Raw genomic sequence first — 20743 nt, forward strand, 5'->3', positions numbered from 1 at the left:
AGATTTCTGAACACCCTAAGCCTGATTTGTGGGTTTGATCTATTAAGGTATAAAGATGTATGCTTGCTATCTGATAAGTGATGTAAATTGAAGTTTGTTGATGAATTGTGGTAGTGAAAGATAAGATAAAAAAGATTGTTGCTTAATTATGTAGAATGCAAACAATGGTGAGGTCCTTTTGCTAGGAAATGCCTCATATGCTATTGACTAGATCTATGCTTTAAATTCCCCTTTGCCCTTGTGGCATATGGGGTTCTAATCAAGTGAAACAAAACCCAATGTTTACTGAGTTGAGCCTCTTGAATGCAATGAAACAGTAAAAGTGGTACCAATATAGCCTGCTAGATGCAATCACAAGATTTCACCAAAGAACACATGCAAATTAAGAGATCAACAGACATTATCATATTCTTAATTCTTTTCTGAGTTTCTAGACTGTCTAAAAACAATAGAAGAGCTTTATAGGAATTTGCAAGATCATACAAAAAATTCCATCTCTATATCCGGAACTCTAGAATTCAAAACTCTCGAAAACTTGGTTCCAATATGATGTTAGAAATCCGAAACAGGTTCATAACCACAAACTTAAATGATTTTGTTTTTACAACTGTAACTGAAAATTATAGTTACAGACTAGAGAATATGCAAATGTCAAGATGACGAATTATACTAGGAGCTCACAAAGATAAGCGGCAAAAAATAACTGAGTGAAAATGCAAGTTAGGTAGCGAGTTTTTATAGACTGGGGGAGAGGGTGCACTTGGCAAGTCCAACCAACAGGGAGAAACCATCAAGCACCTAAAAATAGTGAATGTAACACCTCAACAACCGATCCACTAATTATACTCATTTTTTTAACCTAAACAAGCTTTAGAAAAGTTTAGGAAAAACTTAGATAAATAGGAAAAGTAATTATGCCACTAGACGTAGACCTACAATAACACCTGTCATTTCATTTTTACCCTTTGAACACGCTTAGTCAAAATAGATGATGCTTGTGTTCTTGAAAAGCACTTCAATTGATAGATAGAATCTTGAAGGTTTCAAAGAAGAGGTTGGAGATCCCTTTGGGAGAATGAGGAATATTTCTGAGCTATTTGCTTGAAGATTGGGCAAATTGCTTGTGTAACATGTTTTGTAGCACTAACTGCATTTTAACTGGTTAGTTTTGTAATTTTTGTTTGCTAGTACAGTAGATGTTTTATTTTTGCTTTAGATGGTGTTTCATTTGTTTCATTTTTAATTTTCAGCAATAAAGCATGGTGTTCTGTTTAAGTTTGCAGTGTGGTAACCAACCTATTTTCATGAACAGTCTTGTACTGGTTCCTTATTGTAATTTCAATGCTTGTGTTCTGTTGATGTTGTGGTCAGTCAGTTGTGTGTCTGTGACTGCTATGTGTAGTCCCAACAAATGCGATGGTTTCAAGTAGATTGCATGTTGCTAAAAGTATAAAAGAATAATTACAATGGCCTTTGTAGCTGGGTACTGATTAACCTTGCTGAGACTTTAGCTGGTGTAAATAGTCATAGGCATATGCTGTGATGAACTTGGGCATGATCATGTCAGGTAGCCTCAGGAGGCAGCGAATCTTTAAACTGTCTCGGCCATTGGATGTACATGATTGACAAGGTGGTGGGGTTGACCAGATTTGCAGGTGGTTTAGATCATTTGATTGTTTCCCCTTTGGACCGGGGGAAGTTTGTTGTATTCGTGCGATATAATTGTTTTAATGCCATAGTTGCATATGAAGCTTCTTGTAGGGAAGTTGATTGATATTCTTCTATAAAGGCCTCTTGTAAACATTTTTTAATCACACCTGTGACTTAACTGCTGCTGTAATTTGCAGATGGAGATCTGTGTTTTTCAATTGTTTCATGGGCTTGAATCCAATGGCATCCTGTTATGCCCTTCCAGCTTGTTAGACGATCATGTTAAACTAGAATTGCCTGTTGGTGTGGCATATGAATTTTGAGAGATTTCTTTGCACAACTATTTTGTTTAACTCATCCTTTTAGCCACACACCTCTGGAATATATAATGTTTGTTCAAATGGAATATATAATGTTTCTTTTTGAACAAAACTCAGAGACAATTGTTGCAACTTGCAGTAGATTTCCCTCCTTGGTTGCCTAAATTGGTATTGGCTGTTTTTTACAAGATAAAAAATGAGAACCTCTTTGTTGCACTTTTTAAAAACTTCTCTGCAAATGCATCCATAATTCTTGGATTAGCTCCAGAAGCTCACTGTACAGAGCTGCAATAGTCAGTGCGGAAGATTGAGACATTGTTGATGTCAGTTTTGTACCACTACATAACATATAGCAATCATACACTTGATATAGAATATCAAATCTTCAATTCCTCTCATGAAAAGTTAATACTTATGAAGACATAAGCAAAACTCCAATGTTCTTTACACCTGTGGATACTAACTCAGTATATCGATGTGAGTTGCTAGTAATCACATAGGTGGACTTACGTTATTCATTCGAAGATAACTTGGTGGTACTTCGCTTGCTTGACTTGTTCTTTTCTCCTTGATCACTTTCACTTTCAACTACTCCTACCACTAAATGCTTATTGCTCTACTACTACTCCTATGGATGGAGAAATTAGGAAATGGATGGGGATCTAACCAAATGAAAACTTGCCAGCGGCGCTACCTCTATTGGTGCAATGATTCTAAGGGAAACTCTTAAGATTTTCACACTGACACCTATCTTCCAACTCGACTTGAAGTACAAGCGGAAAGATGATATGCAAGTAGAACTTAGGAGCGATTGGACTAGATTACCACACAAGGCTTCCTACCAAGCCGCTAGGATGCTAGTGGCCTAGTATATAGGTGCCTATCAAACATTTACTAACATCACCATATAATTAGCCATCTACTTCTACTCTAACAACATGAAATGAAATCCTACTTTAATTTGAGAGATGAGAAGAACCATGCAATACACCAAAATGATCATGTATATCCACCATGCAAGCCACAACAATGAATAGAGAACAATTTTGATAGTATTTTGGCAACAATTCTCCAACATAACTCCTACAAATTAGAGCAAAATGGCCTTATATAGAGGCTCCAAATTACAATGAATGGCCGAGATTAAGAGGCAAAATCAAGGACCAAGATTATATCTTACAAACCCTAATTAGGGTTACCATTATTCAACCAATTACATGAGGGCACCAACTTTGTGGGCGAATGAGAAAATTACAATAATTTGTCAACCAATGAGAACATAGGACACTTGGCATGTTTTGATTGCATGCACATGAAAGTGCCACCTCATCAACTTATCTTATAAATTTATTCAATCCTTGAGATAAGGTGAAGCCTTGGATGCTTGAGCTTGTCCTAAGAAATTTTCTCATCACCACTCGAACTTGCTTGTACTTGATGTCCTGACCCTAAAAGGATGAGGTCTAAATGCACTTGGGGTAATCTTGCCTTGGCCTCGATGGCTTCCCTGGATGTGAACTTCTTTGCAACTTGAGGGCCTTGCTCTTGGCCACTACCTTGAAATCAAACTTAACCTCCCCCATTATCCTTGTCTTCCTTAGCCTTCCTGATCTTCCAACCTTCCTATTCGAATCCAACCAAGCTAGCTTGCACGAATAGCCAAGCCTTGCCTAGCCTCAAATATTTTCAAATCTCTTCTACTAATCCGCCTTTTTTTGAAATTGCGGGGCTTCTTGAATCTCAATCTTCAATCAAATTCGCCCTTCACCCAATTTCATTCTTCACCAAAGCTCACACTTCAACCTTTGTCGACTTGCAATCAAATAGAAGGGCTAGGACCCCATGTGGAATTGCTTCTAGTTTTGCACTGCCCTAAGTTGTAATTCTAGATTTTCACCTATAATTCTAGCCCAATCAAATTTGTCCTTTCCATTTACAATTTTATCAATAAAGTAATACATCCAATTCTCGAATTGCATACCTTGTGAGACGCCCATGACTCAGTGGAGCAGCACAACGAGGTCGCCATACTTTGATTTGAAGTCTGATCGGGTGAACCTTGACGCCTTGGTGACTCCCTTCTTGCCTTCATGTACCCAATTCTGTTTTAGGAGAGTGAAGTAGGCATCTTGATTATCCTAGTGGAACTTGGCAGCTTGATTTATTGTTTGTCTCTCAATTGTATCATGTTTATAGTGCCACTGTTGGTGTCACAGACTTGCTTCAATTTTGAGAAAAAGGTGGTCTTTCACATCATGTCTTCCTTGTCTTTTTTGGTATACGTTCCTCTTCGGTTCTTGCTTGCACTAACACCTACCATCCTAAACACTTATTTCTGCCCCTTCGTTCTAAGTGATATGGACTACCCTTATCGATCTCCAACTTTCTTTTTATTGATGGATTTTAACTTATTTTTGCCTCGCCAAGTCCTATCACTACACTTATCAATCTCCAATTTTCAACCTAAAGGTGGGACTACCACTTATTTCTGCCTCTTCATTATCTTAGGATGGACTACACTTATATCTCCCAACTTCATTCCTAGGGTGGTCTAGCGTATTTTTGCCTCGCCAAATGTCCTATCATGAAAACTACACTTATATCTCCTAACTCCAACCTATCAATGGGATGATGAAGTGGTATATGAAAAGTACAAGCAAGAGAAGAGGAATGAAACTGAGCAAGAACAAGAGAGAGACAACCTTGCCCTTAGAGTGGCCTCCAAACACGGAATGAAGTTCGTCCTTCTACCAACAAAGAACACCTTTGGAAATTTGTCCGGCATGTGAAAAATTAGTCCTCCAAGCAAGAATGTGAAGTCATGGCAAGTGAAATAAGACCTTGGAATTCTGTCCACTTTATGCAAATACTGAAAATGCTTATTAAAACTCCTTGTCTAGGGCACCAAAATGTGTGAAAATCTGCCCTTATGTTGTCCAAATCAGACTTGATCAAATTCTGGAAATTGTCATTGAAATACTTGATCTAGGGCACAAAACAATGTCCTCAAATCTGCCTTCAATATCCTTCAAAAAAGTTGCCAATAGTAGTCAATGAAAATTTCTAGAGTTTAGTTATGACCCAGCTAGGGCATGAAGTGCTGCAATAAAACTTGTCAAATCAGGCCCTCAAATTTGTCATAAATGATATAAATCAGACCTCCAAAACACTATCCAAATTCTGTCCAAAATGCCCTAGAAGTTGCCGCCAATAAAACCCTAACATGCACATGCAAATTGCCCAAAGTGAAGGTGCTCAAATGTGATGGATTTTGCTGCCTTATGAAGACTGGAATTGACACCAAAGGATCAGATCTGAAAATGAATCAAATGCTGCACAGAACAGTCCACAATGGAGGTGCCAAAACCCTAGATGCTTGCCCAAAATCGCCAAAATGGAGTGCTGAAGAAGTGCCAAAATTGTCCTCTCTATCGCCAAAAATGGATGCTAACACATGCCTCAAAACCCTAGCCCACTGCCCATGAACAGATCTGATATGCCCTTTCAAATGCTGCCACAAACCCTAATTTGCATGAAAAATCACCACCATGGAAGGCTGATAAAAAAGTCATAAGTATGGATGCCAAGAAAGTTGTCTTGAAACCCTAGTTTGCATGCAAAATTGCCAATGTAGAAGTGCTGCCAAAAATCCTAAGTGCTGCCTTGGAGGAGTTCGCCAACTTTGGAGTGCAATTATGAGAGGAGAGAGAGGGAGGGGGTCTCCGTTATAGGAATTTTTTGCCTCTCACCAAAGAGCCGGCCTCCCTGATATTAAATGGGGGTTAAACACTCCTTAAATGGACCATTAAAGCCTAAATTGTAATTAATTGTTTCATTAGTGGATTAACTTATTGAAAGAAACGGAAATTAAATTGCCTAAAATTGTAAATTGCAAAGGGAAATTGAAATAATTAGCCATTAAGAATCGAAATTCTCCCCTTGATGAATTTTGCAATTAAAATCCCTTTGAAACGAAATTTAGAAGCCTAAAACCACATTTCAATTTCAACTCAATTGCCCCCTAAAAAATTTGCCAGTCATATTAGACAATTTTAAATCATTCCAAACGAATTTTTTCCATCAAATCCAATTTTTTTTACGTGCAATTTCTGTTAGAGTAAATAATTAATAATTAATTATTTATTCTATTTACTTAAGCTTACTTAGGTTAATGCATTTATTTAATATTTAGTATTTAATAGTTGTAGTGGTTAGTTGTTGACAACACGGGAGTTTGTTCCCTTTTAGCATGTTCCACCTTTTTGTGGAAGAGTGCTTAGTTGTCAACCTTATCTTCTACGTCCTTCGAGCTTGTTCTACAAGCTTCCTTGAGGCCTTTATAAGCGGTCTCTCTCTCATTGTAAATTCATCCATTCACATAGCAATTTCATTTTTTCTATTGTGAAATATTTTCTCTTGCTTTGTTTCCTTCAAGCGCTTGCTCCTTAGGTTTCTCTTCGGCAAGCTATTTGCACTGCAGGTGATCTTGGCGACTGCGGAATTGGATTTCATAAACTCCTACATGGTATCAGAGCCTCCCTGCTGCTTCTTGTTCGAAGGATTTTTTTGAAGCCACAATTTGGAGACACAAACCCTAGTTTGTTTGTGATTTTTTCTTCAATTGGGAGGAAGAGCATTTTTTTTCAGTATTTGGAGAAAAAAGAGAAAAAGGGTTGGCATAACAGATCTGATATTTTGGGCTTTTTAAAAATTTTTTTGGAGGTGCGACGGCGGAGATTCAAAAAAAATAACTACAGAGGTGATTTTCAAACAATGATATCTCCCTCATACAGACTTGTTTTTTCAAGCAATTTTTTTTGTTTTGGGGTAGAATTTCGTGATCTACACATTAGTGCAGATGGTTTGACATCTTTGTTTTTGAATTTTTCTGCAACTCGCAAATTCCAATTTTTGCCACTTTAAATGCTTAGTACGGGCTCATCTGAACATGTAATCAGGTTCTGCTTTTTTTTGGAAGTGTATTTTTTTTTGTCTACTTTCTAGATCTACAATTAGATTAGAAGTTTTATAGACAGAAATACTACTTTTAAAAATAGGCTCTAAATTGACTATTGTAATTGCACTAAGTAAAGAGTGCCCAATTTATACATTGTGGGGGGGAGCATTTTCTTTTCTATAATTTAATTCAAAATAAGACCCTTCTACTTCCGTCTTCTTCTCTCTCAATGACGGATCCATCTGTGACCTGTCTCATGCCTCACAACTATCACACCTGGAAGGCACAAATGATAAGGCTTCTCATGTCAAGAAGCTTATGGTCATGTCTAGATGAGAATCAACCTGTTCTCACACGCCCTTTTGAGGTTCTTCAGCACAGGAACCAAATGGATGAGACCTGGGATTGATTGCACTGAATATTTCAGATAGCCTACTATTTCACTTGGATGGTTTGACCACTCCTCGGGCTTATTGGCTCAAATTTCAGACATTGTTTGGCATAGTGAATGAATTTCGAGCATTGTAGCTTGATGCAGAATTGACTTCTTTGACACCTGATAGCTTTCCCACCATTGAGGACTTCTTGATGAAATTCAAATCTTTGCGAACACTTTTGCAGGGATGTGGGAAAACCAAGACGGATGATGAGTGTATCTTTTTGATACTCTCAAAGTTGAGGGGACAGTATCAGATCTTCTCTTCTACTTTCTACTCCACTATGGATGCTTTGGGTGACAGACATAGGATGCCTTCATTTGAGATATTTTGTGATCGGTTAACTCGTGAACAGTCCAAGATCAATTAGATGGATTCACTTTCATGTTCATAGTTGCAGGCATTGCTTGTCAATGATACATAGGAGCAGAAGTCGAAGTAGATATCAAATCCCTCTTCTATTGGTTCATCATCTTCTAAGAAGAAGGAGAAAAAGAAGACTGAGACTCCTACCTGTTCCTATTGTGGGAAACGATCTCATGATGAGGCACATTGTTTTTAGAAGATATTTGATGGCTATGAGAAACAAATTGCAGATTTGCAAGCTCTTCTTCAAAATAACATTATTTCTTCTCCATTCGCTTCTACCTCACAAGGGTCTGCCTTTCAGTCTTCTTCCACATCTTCGCCATCTACATCGAATCTTGGAAAGGGTCATGCATTACAGGCTACCATTACATCTCCTTCATAGGTTCCTTGGATACTGGATTCAGGTGCTTCTCACCATATGTCATCTTTTCAAGGTGTCTTCTCTACTCTTGAGGCTTCTCCTATTCCTCATATTCTCATGGGGAATAACACTGCACTACCAGTCTGCGGGAATGGTTCAGTTCACATCCAGATGGTATATTCAATGATGTATTTTATGTTCCATCTTTGTCTGCCAACCTTCTCTCGATTTCTCAGATTACACACAGTGGATCAGGGAAGACAGTTGAGTTCGCTGTTGATTCAATCTTCATTTGGGATCGTGTAACAGGAGGTCTTATTGCTATAGGGACTGTTGATCCTTCCACTCATCTCTACACCTTCTCGCACTTTGGTCCACCATCTCCATTGTTGGAGCATGACTCTTCTCTTGCGCAGGAGCATCATGTGGTGCAGTCAGGATACTTGAACCTTTGTATTGTTCCTGAGATCCCTATTTTGACTGCCACACCACATCTAGTTGAGGGCTTTTCTCCTCTATAGGATTGTTCTTTCGCTCTACCTGATCCTCCAACTTCATTCATTGAGACTCCAGGAGCACTTGTTGCAGATACTACAGTGGACATTCATGACAGTGTCATCACACCTGCCTTGAGGAATCCCTTTTCAGTTCCTCATACATTCTCCTCTGGGCATCAACTAAGCTTTCCAGTTTTGCCTCTCATTCAGGGATTCCCTTGTTATGTACCCTTGTTTCTTCCACATTGGAGTTGCATTGGTTTGATCCCCCCTTTAGGGGCTCCTTTATTCTGGGGAGGCTTTAGTACTATGTTACCCCAAGTTTCCGGGACGAGGGGACGGGGAAACGGGTTTTCGTGACGGTTTTTTTTTTTTTGCAGGAATAGGGGACGGCAGGGGACGGCTAGATATATATATGTACGAATTTTCAAAAATATTCATCAATTCTACATTCATCATAGCAACAGTTAAAAATTATCAATTCCATTCATCAAATATTGATTCCTCAATGATCATAGGGCATAGCAATCAGCATCTAATTGTGTCGTCATAGAAATTCAAATAATCACTGTCAATCATCATCTAAGTACTTACAATACCAATAGTAAGTCATGAAATGAATCAAATGAGACAATGAAAAACATCAACTTTCAACAAAATGAAAACATTGAAAAGTTAAGACTTAAACAATTAAACTTTTAAATTAAACTAGATCGGTAATATAAATTAAACCATAAAAGATAAAGAGATCTGTATGATATCCGTGGGGATAATGGGTCATGTAATAGCATAAGTATACAGTTATTATTATTATTAATGGACGCAAGGTTATGATTACATATAATAATGGACGCAAGGTTATGATTATATATAATAAAACATTAAGATAGGAAATGAAAACATTGAGTTATTATTATATTAACAAACCTAAGTTTATATAAAAAACATTAAAAGTTTTATTTTTAAATATATTTGAAGTTGTGGGGTCCGCAGGTGGCTTATTTAATTTTTGTGGTAAAAATCGAAAACTTTTTTAGGAGTCCCGCAAACCTCTAGGAAACGAAAATACAGTCCCTGGGACAGTCAACAAGTTTTCGAAACTCGTTGACCGTTTCCTGTGTTTCAGGGACGCGTTTCCGATTTTCCTGTCTAGGTGGGGACGGCTTGGAAACGTTTCCTACCATCCCCCCGTCCCTGAAACTGTCCCCGTTTCCGAAACCTGTGTCTTAGAGGTGGAAACGCGTTTCCGGGTAACATAGCTTTAGTATCTCTCATAGGGGGGCTGGTTGTACTTATGGTTTTGAGTGGGTCTCTTGACTCTTTTCCGGCGGAAGTTGTCCTTGGGGGGATTGGTTGAGGCCTTCCTTCCTTCACTTCATGTTTTTTTCTGCATGTTATTTTTACCTCTTTTTGGGGGAGGGTTTTTCCCACGTAGTTTTCTCTCTTTCCCTGTTTACAGAGGTTGCATTTTTTTTACATTGTACATGGGTACCTAACATGGCCTCGTTGCCGAGACCCATTTTGCATTTCATCTTAGTTTTGTGAGTTTAAGGCATTCCCCTAAATTGCACTTAAGGGGGGGTATTAGAGTAAATAATTAGTTATTAATTATTTATTCTATTTACTTAAGCTTACTTAGGTTAATGCATTTATTTAATATTTAGTATTTAATAGTTGTAGTGGTTAGTTGTTAACAACACGGGAGTTTGTTTCCTTTTAGCATGTTCCACCTTTTTGTGGAAGAATGCTTAGTTGTCAACCTTATCTTTTACCTCCTTCCAGCTTGTTCGACAAGCTTCCTTAAGGCCTTTATAAGCGGTCTCTCTCTCATTCTAAATTCATCCATTCGCATAGCAATTTCATTTTTCCTATTGTGAAATATTTTCTCTTGTTTTGTTTCCTTCAAGCTCTTGCTCCTGAGGTTTCTCTTCGGCAAGCTATTTGCACTGTAGGTGATCTTGGTGACTGCATAGTTGGATGTCATCAACTACTACAATTTCAATCCAAATTTCGCAAAAATAAATTCATCTAGGCAATTAAAAAATTAAAATCGAAATCCATTTCATCCAAAAAAAATCGTTTTCACCAAAATTTTCAAGATTTTCAAAATAGTGATATCCAAATTTGATTTTGAAAACGTTTTAAGTTTTTCAATTTTACCAAATTTCCAAAATCCGTGAAGTCCCAAAATTTACAATTTCATCCTGCTAAAATATCATTAAAAAAAAATTTGCTGTTTGGAATTCATTTGGCCTATGGAAGAAATTGCCAGTCCATGAAAATCGAAATTAAGTTGACACTGGGTGAAAACAAAACGAAAATGCTTGAGGGGCCTAATGGCGAATTGCCATTCAACCAAATTTGGGCAAGGCTAGAATTGTCAAGGCGACAAAAAAAAATCAACATCACGTGAAAAATTGTCAAGGTAGAGGTCGAAAATAGGGGTCCCCAAAATTTTGGGGCAATGATGTGAAAACCTCACAACACATATTTTAATTTTCACCTAAATTTGATAATGACAACCATATCATCTTTGTCTACATTATTTCCAGTGGCTGCAAGTTAACCTTTCATACACTTCAGATGATATTTTTATTAGATATGTTGTAAACAACAGCTCCTTAAATGCAACTCTCTGTGCTTGGCACAATTTTGATCCTTGGGTTAAAACTTTAACCAACTTTCTCAAGCATTGGATCTATTTTGAATTTGGGAGTCATATAATCAGAAATTGTTAATTTCATTATATTTGGAACCTTTTGTTTCTTTTGTTAACAATCACCAGTCACATTTCTTCCATTTATTTTGGTCACAAATCTATCCATTTCTTGTTCAAACAGTAGTCCCCTCTGTATGACTACACATCATGATTTCTCTTACTTATTTTATGAGCATGTAACAGGAAAAGGCTTTCTGATTTTGCGTCTCAGTCAAAACAGATAAACCAAGCAACAGATATTGTAAATACAGATTAATTTATATGGACACATTCAATTAATTTTTTGTGTGAATACCAACCATAACGCAAAACAAAAAATAGATGGAGAGAATTATGTAGAACTTGACTTATTTCATATTATTATAAATACACAGCCAGAATTATTAATCTGTTGCTTGGTTTATGTCATATGTGTTTTGACTGAGACACAATATGTTACATGCTCATAAAATGACTATGAGAAATCATGATGTGTAGAGTCATAAGGAGGGAATTACTGTTTGAACAACAAGAGATGGATAGATTTGTGGCCAAGAAAGATCCAGTGCTTGAGAAAGTTGGTGAAATATCCAACCCCAAGGATTAATATTCTGACAAGCACAGGAAGGTGCATTTAAGGACCGTAGTTTTCAACATATCTGTCAAAAGCATCATCTTAAGTCCATGAAAGATTAACAACTTACATCCACTGGAAATAACATAGACAAAGATGATATAGTTGTCATTATCTATAATAATGTGGCATCTTCAAATTTAGTTGAAATGTTAAATATATCTAAATCTTCAATTCATATTGATATTTTTGTAACTCTGTACAGTGAGATCCTGGAGGAGTTAACCCAAGAATTATGGATGCCTTTGTAGATGTCTAAGAAGGAGACTACTGTTTGATATGAACAACAAAAGATGGATGGATTTGTGATCAAGAATGATAAAAGAAATGTGACTGGGAGTTTTCAACAAAAGAAACAAAAGGCTCCGTATATATTTAAATTAACAAGTTCTGATTATATGACTCCCAAATTGAAAATAGATCCAGTGCTTGAGAAAGTTCCGAAGGATCAAAATTCTGACAAGCACAGGAAGTTGCATTTAAGGACTGTTGTTTACAACAAATCCATCAAAAGCATCATCTAAAGTCTATGAAATATTAACTTACAGCCACTGGAAATAACATAGACAAATGTTAGAATTAATAATCTTTCCTTGGTTGTATTTATTTATTTATTGGGATAAACCAAAGTATCCCTTATGTATTATTTATTTGTCCTCTAGTCCACATGTAAAGGACATGTCATTCTTGTCCTATTGTCCACTTGTGAGGACAACTCTTTTTTGTATTTCTTTTAATAAGGAAAATAGATATTCCTCCTTAAGAGGAACTTGACACTTTGCACACACCTTTTATGAATGTGGCATTCATAGAAATGGGAGTTACACATGCAAAGACATGCAACTCCTTTCTCATCTCTTTAAAAGAGATGCTTCTCTCTCTCATTTTCATCTAATCTCCATTATTCACATCAAGTTTTTGATGCTATTGTAAATGAGCTATTTTGCTGCATTTCTTCTCTCTCTCTTTCTCATTCTTAGACTTTTGCCTCATTCATAATACTCACAAGGGGTTTTCTTTGCTTTCCCCTTATCAAATCCTTGTCTCTTGTGTTGCTTATCTTAGGTATTGCTCCATTGATCTTGTACCATTTGTATGGTAAAACTCTTCTTGCTCTCTTGGATTAAATCTATTATTTCATGCTATTTTATTTTATTATATTTTATCATTTCAATCACTTTTTCTAACAACAAAGATGATATGGTTGTCATTATCTAGGATAATGTGGCATCTTCAAATTTAGTTGAAATGTTAAATATGTCTTAATCTTCAATACAGATTTACAGTGAGGTTTTGGAAGAGTTAATCCAAGAAATATGGATGCCTTTGTAGATGCCTAAGGAGGGGACTACTGTTTGAGGAACAAGAGATGAATAGATTTGTGACAAAGAACGATGAAATAAATGTGGTTGGAGATTTCCAACAGAAGAAACGAAAGGCTCCAAATATATTTAAATTAGCAATTTCTGATTATATGACTCATAAATTCAAAATAGATCAAGTGCTTGAGAAAGCTGGTGAAAGCTTTGATCCTAAAGATCAAAATTCTTACAAGCACAGGAAGTTGCATTTAAGGAGTTGTTGTTTTCAACATATCTGTCAAAATCATCATCTAAAGTTGATGAAAGATAACTTGCAACCTCTGCAGATAGAACCAAAATGTTTGCACAATTGTTACAGTACTTATACACAAACGACCCAATAATTGTGCATCTTTTGCACAGACGCCCCAAAATTGTGCACTATTGGTACCAATAAACTTGCGCAATTAATCTAATTACTAAATTTTCAAAAACATGGGCAGCTATTGGTTCATAGATGATTTCTAATGGACTTTTAATTTGCGAAAAGTATTTCATGGCTATTGGAACATGCTCAGCTGCTGGTGCCCTTCCCCTACCTCTGTATTTGCCAGAATTTCTGACTATTGCCTGACAATGGCTATTCTTCAGAACACTTTCCAAGTATCAATTCTACTTTCAGTTAAAGTTTCAATTCATTCTGCAAGCTCTCTTTGGTTTGTTCTACATTTTCTTTAGATTATTACCAGCACATCAACAGGGATACCACTTGCCTTACAATTCTATCAGTGGGGATTCCACATTTTACAATTGAACTCCTCTGGCTTGAATGATTATCCTTCTTCCCGCTCTGATCTGCTCCTGCAGGGCATTCGTTCCACCACAATATTCTCTCCACCATCTCCCTTATATGTTCCTCCAGCTTGAACCAATCGCCTTCTTCTCCCACCTAAATTCTTCCAGCTTCAGTGGATCAGCTTCTCTCACCTACATTCATCCAGGATGCTCCTCTAGCTTGAATGCTTCACCTTCTTCTTACCTCCTATTTCATTTTGTAGGGCATTTGCTTTTCCATCTTGCTTCTGCATTCCTCCAGCATATTCCACTAGCATCACTTGCAGGATTACCAATTACCTAGCAATTGGAGACGACCGCTTCAGCATGTGCACAGGTGCTCAGATGTCACTTTGCAGAGATGTAACCTTGGTCTCTAAAATAAGAAGCAAGTGGCCCTTCCACTTGTCCACAACCCCTTTTTACATGGATTAAACTCTTTCTTGCAATTATAGAATTGTGCTAGGAACATTTGTTTTCTACTAAACATCCGCAGCTGAAGTACATGTTGAATCATTTTTAATGTCTTTGTTTTGTCTGCCATTGTCAAACATTCTTATTTTATCTTATGCCCATCCAGAGCACATTGTGAAACCTGTCACCAATTTTTCTACTATTTTCCTTTTCATTTTGCCTAGGGTTTGAAATATGTCTGCAGAAGTCATATATGGTTAAAGACGAATTCATTTTTTTTGGAAATTATGGATCTTTGGATGCAGTTATTTGTTTTGTTTGCATTCAGTGTCTATTAAATCTTCTATGCTTCAGGCTGTCATAAGACTTTGGGAGATTTCATAATAGAAACTTGAAATTCTGGTGAACGTAAAAAAAACTCGCAAAATTCGTTTAGAATCACCATTAGATTCATCATATGTGATCATATGGTTCATGACAGCATGACAGGAAAATGCTGTGCAGCATAACTGGTTTGGAGCATGTTTCACTGTGGAATGTGTGGTGTTTGCAGAGGGCAGTGTGAGTTTGAAGTCCTGTGTTTGCAGTGAAGGTTTTTTTGCAGTTCATAAAGGGTCTGGGAGGGTTTTTGTTGCCTGTCATTTGCTGCTTGAAGGCCACAAAGTATGAAGGTGCATGCAGAGTTTTCTCTAGGCACACACACAATTGTGGCAGGTTCTTATTTTAGTTCGTATGGTGGCTTACTATTGCAAAGTGCTGACAAAGAGTTGAGCTATGGCTGTAAGGAAAATGGTGCTGCAGGTCTGTTTGTACAGAAGCTAATATTGTCATGTCAAGCTCCAATTTGATTTTTGATTTTTGTTTATAAACATTTATATATATGAGAATCTTGTTTAGCCAAAGTTGCATGGACATGGATACTGATACGGATATGGATATGGCCATTTATAAAGACCCCTCAATATGGATATGGCTGGATATGACCTTCATAAAAAACACAAACATATATTAACATGACTTTCTAAGTTATTAGAGGAGATTTTCATCACTTCAAAATCTATATAAACACATAATTGTCACATAGGTAATAATAAGTTGAATTAACAATTTACAATGTGCCAAAATAGTAAAGCTGCAATGGAAGATAACCTAAAAATGGGTTGCTGAAAGCCTGAAACAGATAAATATTTCATTTGTCTTCCTAATTTGGTGTAGGTTTTGTTTTTACCAAAAAAATAAAAAGGTTTCATGATTGAAGCTTTTTAAAGTTAAGTTTAGGAAGATGTACGTGAATTAAAAAAAAAGTCAATTTACAGAGTATTTGTCATGGTTGGAAAACCAAGGTGTTTGGGCATGTGTGTGTATGGTATCCAATGTGTATCTACACCGCATGGGATATGCATGCCCAAGGAGAGGCAGAGGCATATCTGGCTACTCTGTGTTTATCTTTAAAGGATAATTGATATTTATTGTTTTGTCAACTATTTTAAATATTTAAAGTTTTAATATATAGGTTAGTTTTTTAAATTTAAAACTTAATATTTTGATATTTTAAATTTATCACTTAGAATTGTTGGTTTGAAAAAATAATTTTTAAAATTAATTTATTCAAAATCTAATATTTTAATCTAAGTTGCTGGTTCAGATTCCGGTTCGAAATACACTCATTTTTTTTTGGGCTGGGTTCAGGGTCATGTGTAGAACATTTTTTTTTTTGTTAAATAAAATTTATATATGTAAAAATATGCTGCAACAAATAAGTTCATACACCACTAGACTAATATTAAAGCAACTTAGCAAAATACATCACCACATATATTAACAATTTAGTTTGAATGACATAACAAAATGTCAAAATACACCACCATATCAGTGCTTCAGTTCAAAAACAATAATATCAACATTACTCATCAGTCACATGTGATCAATTATCATAAAAAATCATCATAATTATGCAGTTGCAGATTAGAAGCACAAATAGTGCCACTAGCATCAGGGCTCTTAGGTTCAGCCTTAGGATCAACTTCAACATCACTAATTATCTCACGGTCACCATAATCAATTGCAAGTGCATCAAAGTGGGCTTCCAACTTCATAGACTCTTGTTCAATATCCCGATGTTTTTCCTTCCCTCTCTTGCAAGTATTCTCTTTGTAAGTTGTGAACCTCAAGTTCAAATGCACAAAGACCAAGTTATCTACCTTCTTGGTGTTTAATCAATTACGCTTTATTAAGTGGATGGAGTATGTGCTCTAGTTCCGCTTAGATGATGATGAACTAGCAACTTATCAAGATTTACAATTCTGAAATTATAGACTGAAGAGTTTTGTATATTCATCAATAGGAATTTAGAAATTAGAATCTTAAGATCAAAGAACTTACCTGTGATAAAATTTTAATGGCAATGGGTTGTAGGTGCTGGTACATTTGTCCATGGAAGTACCACCATTTATGAGCGTCAACATTGTTATTGTCTTCAAGAGCTTCAAGACCACAATCATTGGTGCTTGCCAAACTCATAAAGTCAGAGCTCACTTCAGGTCATAGGTACTCGAGAAATTATGGTCTCTATATGGGGCAACTCTAGTGGTACTTCCCCTTAGGACCAATTGGCTATAGAACTTGTGGCTCAATGCAAAGGCAAGTAGATGCAAAAGGGGTAGTCATTTTGTTCCATCTCTCTGCCATAATTACTTGTATCTCCTTGAAGAACTTTTCATTCGGTTCTTCCTCTCTCATTTATGATATGTCTAATATCCTTGATCATGGGGTCAATGCTGTCATGTACCTCACCCAAGCAAGGCCTACCCATGTCAGTGTATTAGATTATGCTCAATATAGGCTCGGTGATTTTTAGAAGGTGCTTAGCATGATCCCACCAAGAGTCATCTAGTATCAATGCTTTAACGACAACTGCCTTGGCAATTTCAGATTGCCTACATATGCACCAATTAGCTATTGATTACCATTTTAGACAATGCCTCGTTAACCTTGACAAGGCATTTCAAAACAATAATGTTGGAGGCAAAGTGGGTCTTGACAACCTATTTTAAGATCAAAATGACAATAACTTACAAATTTAAGATCAACGTTAAAATAAAAATAAAAAAATAAAAAACATAGATAGTTTAGTAAACTATAGTGACTAGATTTTTAAAACATGTTTAAATTTTAAACAATTGAACTTACCTTCAAGAGCTCCAATTTTGAGAATTGTCTAAATATGGTTTGTGTCATATGGTGGTTCGTGACAAATGTTTGGTTCGCCTATGCCTCTTCATACTTTTTTTATTCCACTCAACCTTAGTGCCAATTTTTTGCAGCATTAGGTTGAGTGAGTGCATGGCACAAGGTGTCCAAAAAATGTGTTTGAACCGCTCCTCAACCACTAAGCCGACAACCGTATGATTATTGGCATTGTTGGCTACTACCTGAACAACATTTTGAGGGAAACTTACTTAATGGCTTGGATGAGAATGTTTGCAATGAAAGGACCGTCCTTCACCTCTCCTTCACAATCCACAACTTTCAGAATCATTGCACCTCTTGTGGACACTGCAATAACATTCATTAAAGGATGATTTCTCGCATCTTTCCATCCATTAGATACTATTGTTACACTTGCTTCAATCCATGAATCGTTGATGGGCTGCATGGAAGCCTCTATACTGGACACCTCTCTATCCAATAAAGTGGTGCTTACCTTCTCATAACGAGGGTTCTTGAGAACTTGTGGAGCCTCATTAATTGCTCTCACCATTTGTTGCCAATACGGTAAGCGAACAACATTAAATGGCAACCCATTTGCATAGATGCATCCTATTATGGCTTGATCGGCAATGTCTCTACCTTCATTTTGAAATGATGTTTTCAAGGGCCCCATTACTCTTTTACTTACAACCGGTTGTTGAGAAGAACACAAGAATCGACAACCCTTTCCGGGTGGTTCATTGGGAGTGGTAGTTGAAGACATAGGTGATGTGTTTCCTTTTTTGAAGGCTTACCACTTTGCAATGGATGAGAAAAATTTTCCCTCCTAGTAGCTTCGTCTGCTTGCTTTTCTTCTTGAATTTATTTGTTCACAATGTGGCTTAGAAGGAGGGTTGTAGATAGCACTTTGTTTACTCTTGGCTTCCCTATACAAAATGTATTGCCTTTTTGAGGAATGAAGCATAATGTGCTATCACTATACTCTAAGAGTACTAGATTCCTCATTGCAATGGCTGCAAATCCACACATAACCTCCTCCACCTGATATTGGTCGAACCATTTCCACATATTTCCATAATGGGGAGCATTTGTCGATTTTGAAGGGGGGGTTCCTGGTGCCAGAATCACTCGCTGCCATTCCTTGAAAGTAGAATCTACAAACAAACAAAGCAACAAAACAACAATGAAAAAAGAAAAGAAAACTAAGGAAATCATTTTATTTTGTATAAAATGCAGAAAAAAGCTCTGTCACAAACAACAGATCAAAATGCATCTTTGATCATATTATTTTGTAAAAATTATTGAAAAAACTGTTATGATCTATTAACAAACAATAAAAAAAAAAACAAGGTAGTTGTAGCTACCCATAAGACCTCACAATTGCTGCTTTGGATGCCCACGTTTTTTAATTTTTTGCTTATTGACTTCTTGGATGCTTGTGTTTTTGTGGCCCTCGTTTTTGCTTGCATGTGCTTGTATATGCCCTTGTATGTCTTGTTTTTGTCTACCTATGTTGTGTATGCCTGTGTTTTTCTACTGAGCTCATTTTTTTACTATTGACATCCTTTTTCCTTGCATGCAGGTACTACAAAATGTCGGGTACTACAAAATGTGGTGGATATGTGGGTGACTTTAGGTTTAGGAAAGACAAAAAAAAATTAAAACTTAATAAAATAAGTAAAACCCTACGTCAGATGAAAGTCGGTCAAACATCTGAATTTACCGAAAAGTAGACAAATTCGTCTCCAACTCGCCCAAATATGTCTAAAGTCGTTCAAAGTCGCTGCTCATTCGAGCAGGATCTTGCATGGCGCTTTTACAGTGATTTCGCCAATAAAGTAACGATTATGATTCAAAATTGAATCTAGTTTGAATGTCAAGCGAATCGACTTTCGAATGCCGTGCTAACTTAGATTTTAATAATTAATTTCAAAATTACTGTAATTCTTTAGTAAAGTGGGCTTTTCAGAATGTAATGGCAGTAAGGGCCTGTTTGGTTGCGGGGATAGGAATTGCAAAATGAGAATTGCTATTCTCGAATTTCTATTCTAGAATTGCTGTTCTAGAATAGAAATTTGTTGTCTTTGTTTGGTTCAGCAAGATAGAATTTAGAATTTGATAGACACAGCTGATTCAGGTTCGTTGATGCGCTTTGTTCCCTTGCAGGCCCTAAATCGTTTTGCTTTGGATAATTTATTTATCTCTTTAGATCGATAAATCACGCCTCAATAAAACTGACATTTGGGGGAGATATTCTTTCACGGCACTGGGAAGAGGTGGCTTTGCGACTGTGTACAAAGGAGTTCTTGTGGACGGCATGCATGTTGCAATTAAAAAGCCCAAATCGATTTCAGATGAGTTCATCAACGAAATCATAATTCTATCTCATATTAGCTACAGGAATGTAGTGAAATTGCTGGGTTGCTGTACGAAGAGTCAATTTCCGTTGCTGGTATACGAATTTGTGCCAAATGGGACAGTTTTTCAGCATCTGCACTCGTGAGACAAGGAGTTGACATGGGAAGCAAGGCAGCAGATTGCCATTGAAACAGCAGAGGCAATAGCCTATGTGCAGTGGTGAAAGAGAGTTTACAGATGTATCCGCCGGGGCCTCTCCTATCATGGGCACGCTTCTGCACACAGGTTGTGTCCCTATCCAAATTTGACTGTGTTTTCTAGTCCCTCAACAGAGTTCCAGCGCTCACCCCAGAGTAAAGCGGATTTGAAAATTTAATCAAATTTGAGAAAGCTAAAATGAGAATAGGAATAGCAATTCTAATAACATGTATTTTTTAGAATGGACAAATGCTCATTTTGGGCTAAAATGGGAATACGTATTCCTACTCACCATTCGCATTCCGCACACCAAACAAAGAATTCAAAAATATATTCTAATTCTCAATGACCATTCCCATCATATTCTAGCAATTGAACGGGCCCTAAGGGTTTTGATTTGTAGTATGAGTAAGGTATCGGTAGTTAGTAGTTAAATGGCGAGGTTGTCTTTTTTCCCGCAATATGTATCAAACTTTAAAAAAAAAATTAATATCATCATCACTTA

At 36.7% G+C, this 20743-nt stretch overlaps 1 protein-coding gene across 6 annotated transcripts in view; it reads left to right on the forward strand.

The window, feature by feature from the left end:
• Positions 1–20743, forward strand: part of LOC149564267 (VIN3-like protein 1) — a 60415-nt gene that overhangs the window by 18393 nt on the left and 21279 nt on the right. Inside the window, exon 3 of one of the 6 annotated variants that reach the window (XM_089827306.1) lies at positions 19265–20325. The exons of the other annotated variants lie outside the window; for them this stretch is intronic. Within the exon in view, the coding sequence (XP_089683432.1) occupies positions 20250–20325 (76 nt within the window). The 5' untranslated portion in view covers positions 19265–20249. The remainder of the gene's footprint in view (positions 1–19264; positions 20326–20743) is intronic. 6 annotated transcript variants of the gene reach the window in all.

The sequence above is a fragment of the Cupressus sempervirens genome, chromosome 4 (genome assembly GCF_028749045.1).
Source record: "Cupressus sempervirens isolate cs-2001-9-10 chromosome 4, ASM2874904v1, whole genome shotgun sequence".
Taxonomy (NCBI): Eukaryota; Viridiplantae; Streptophyta; class Pinopsida; order Cupressales; family Cupressaceae; genus Cupressus; species Cupressus sempervirens.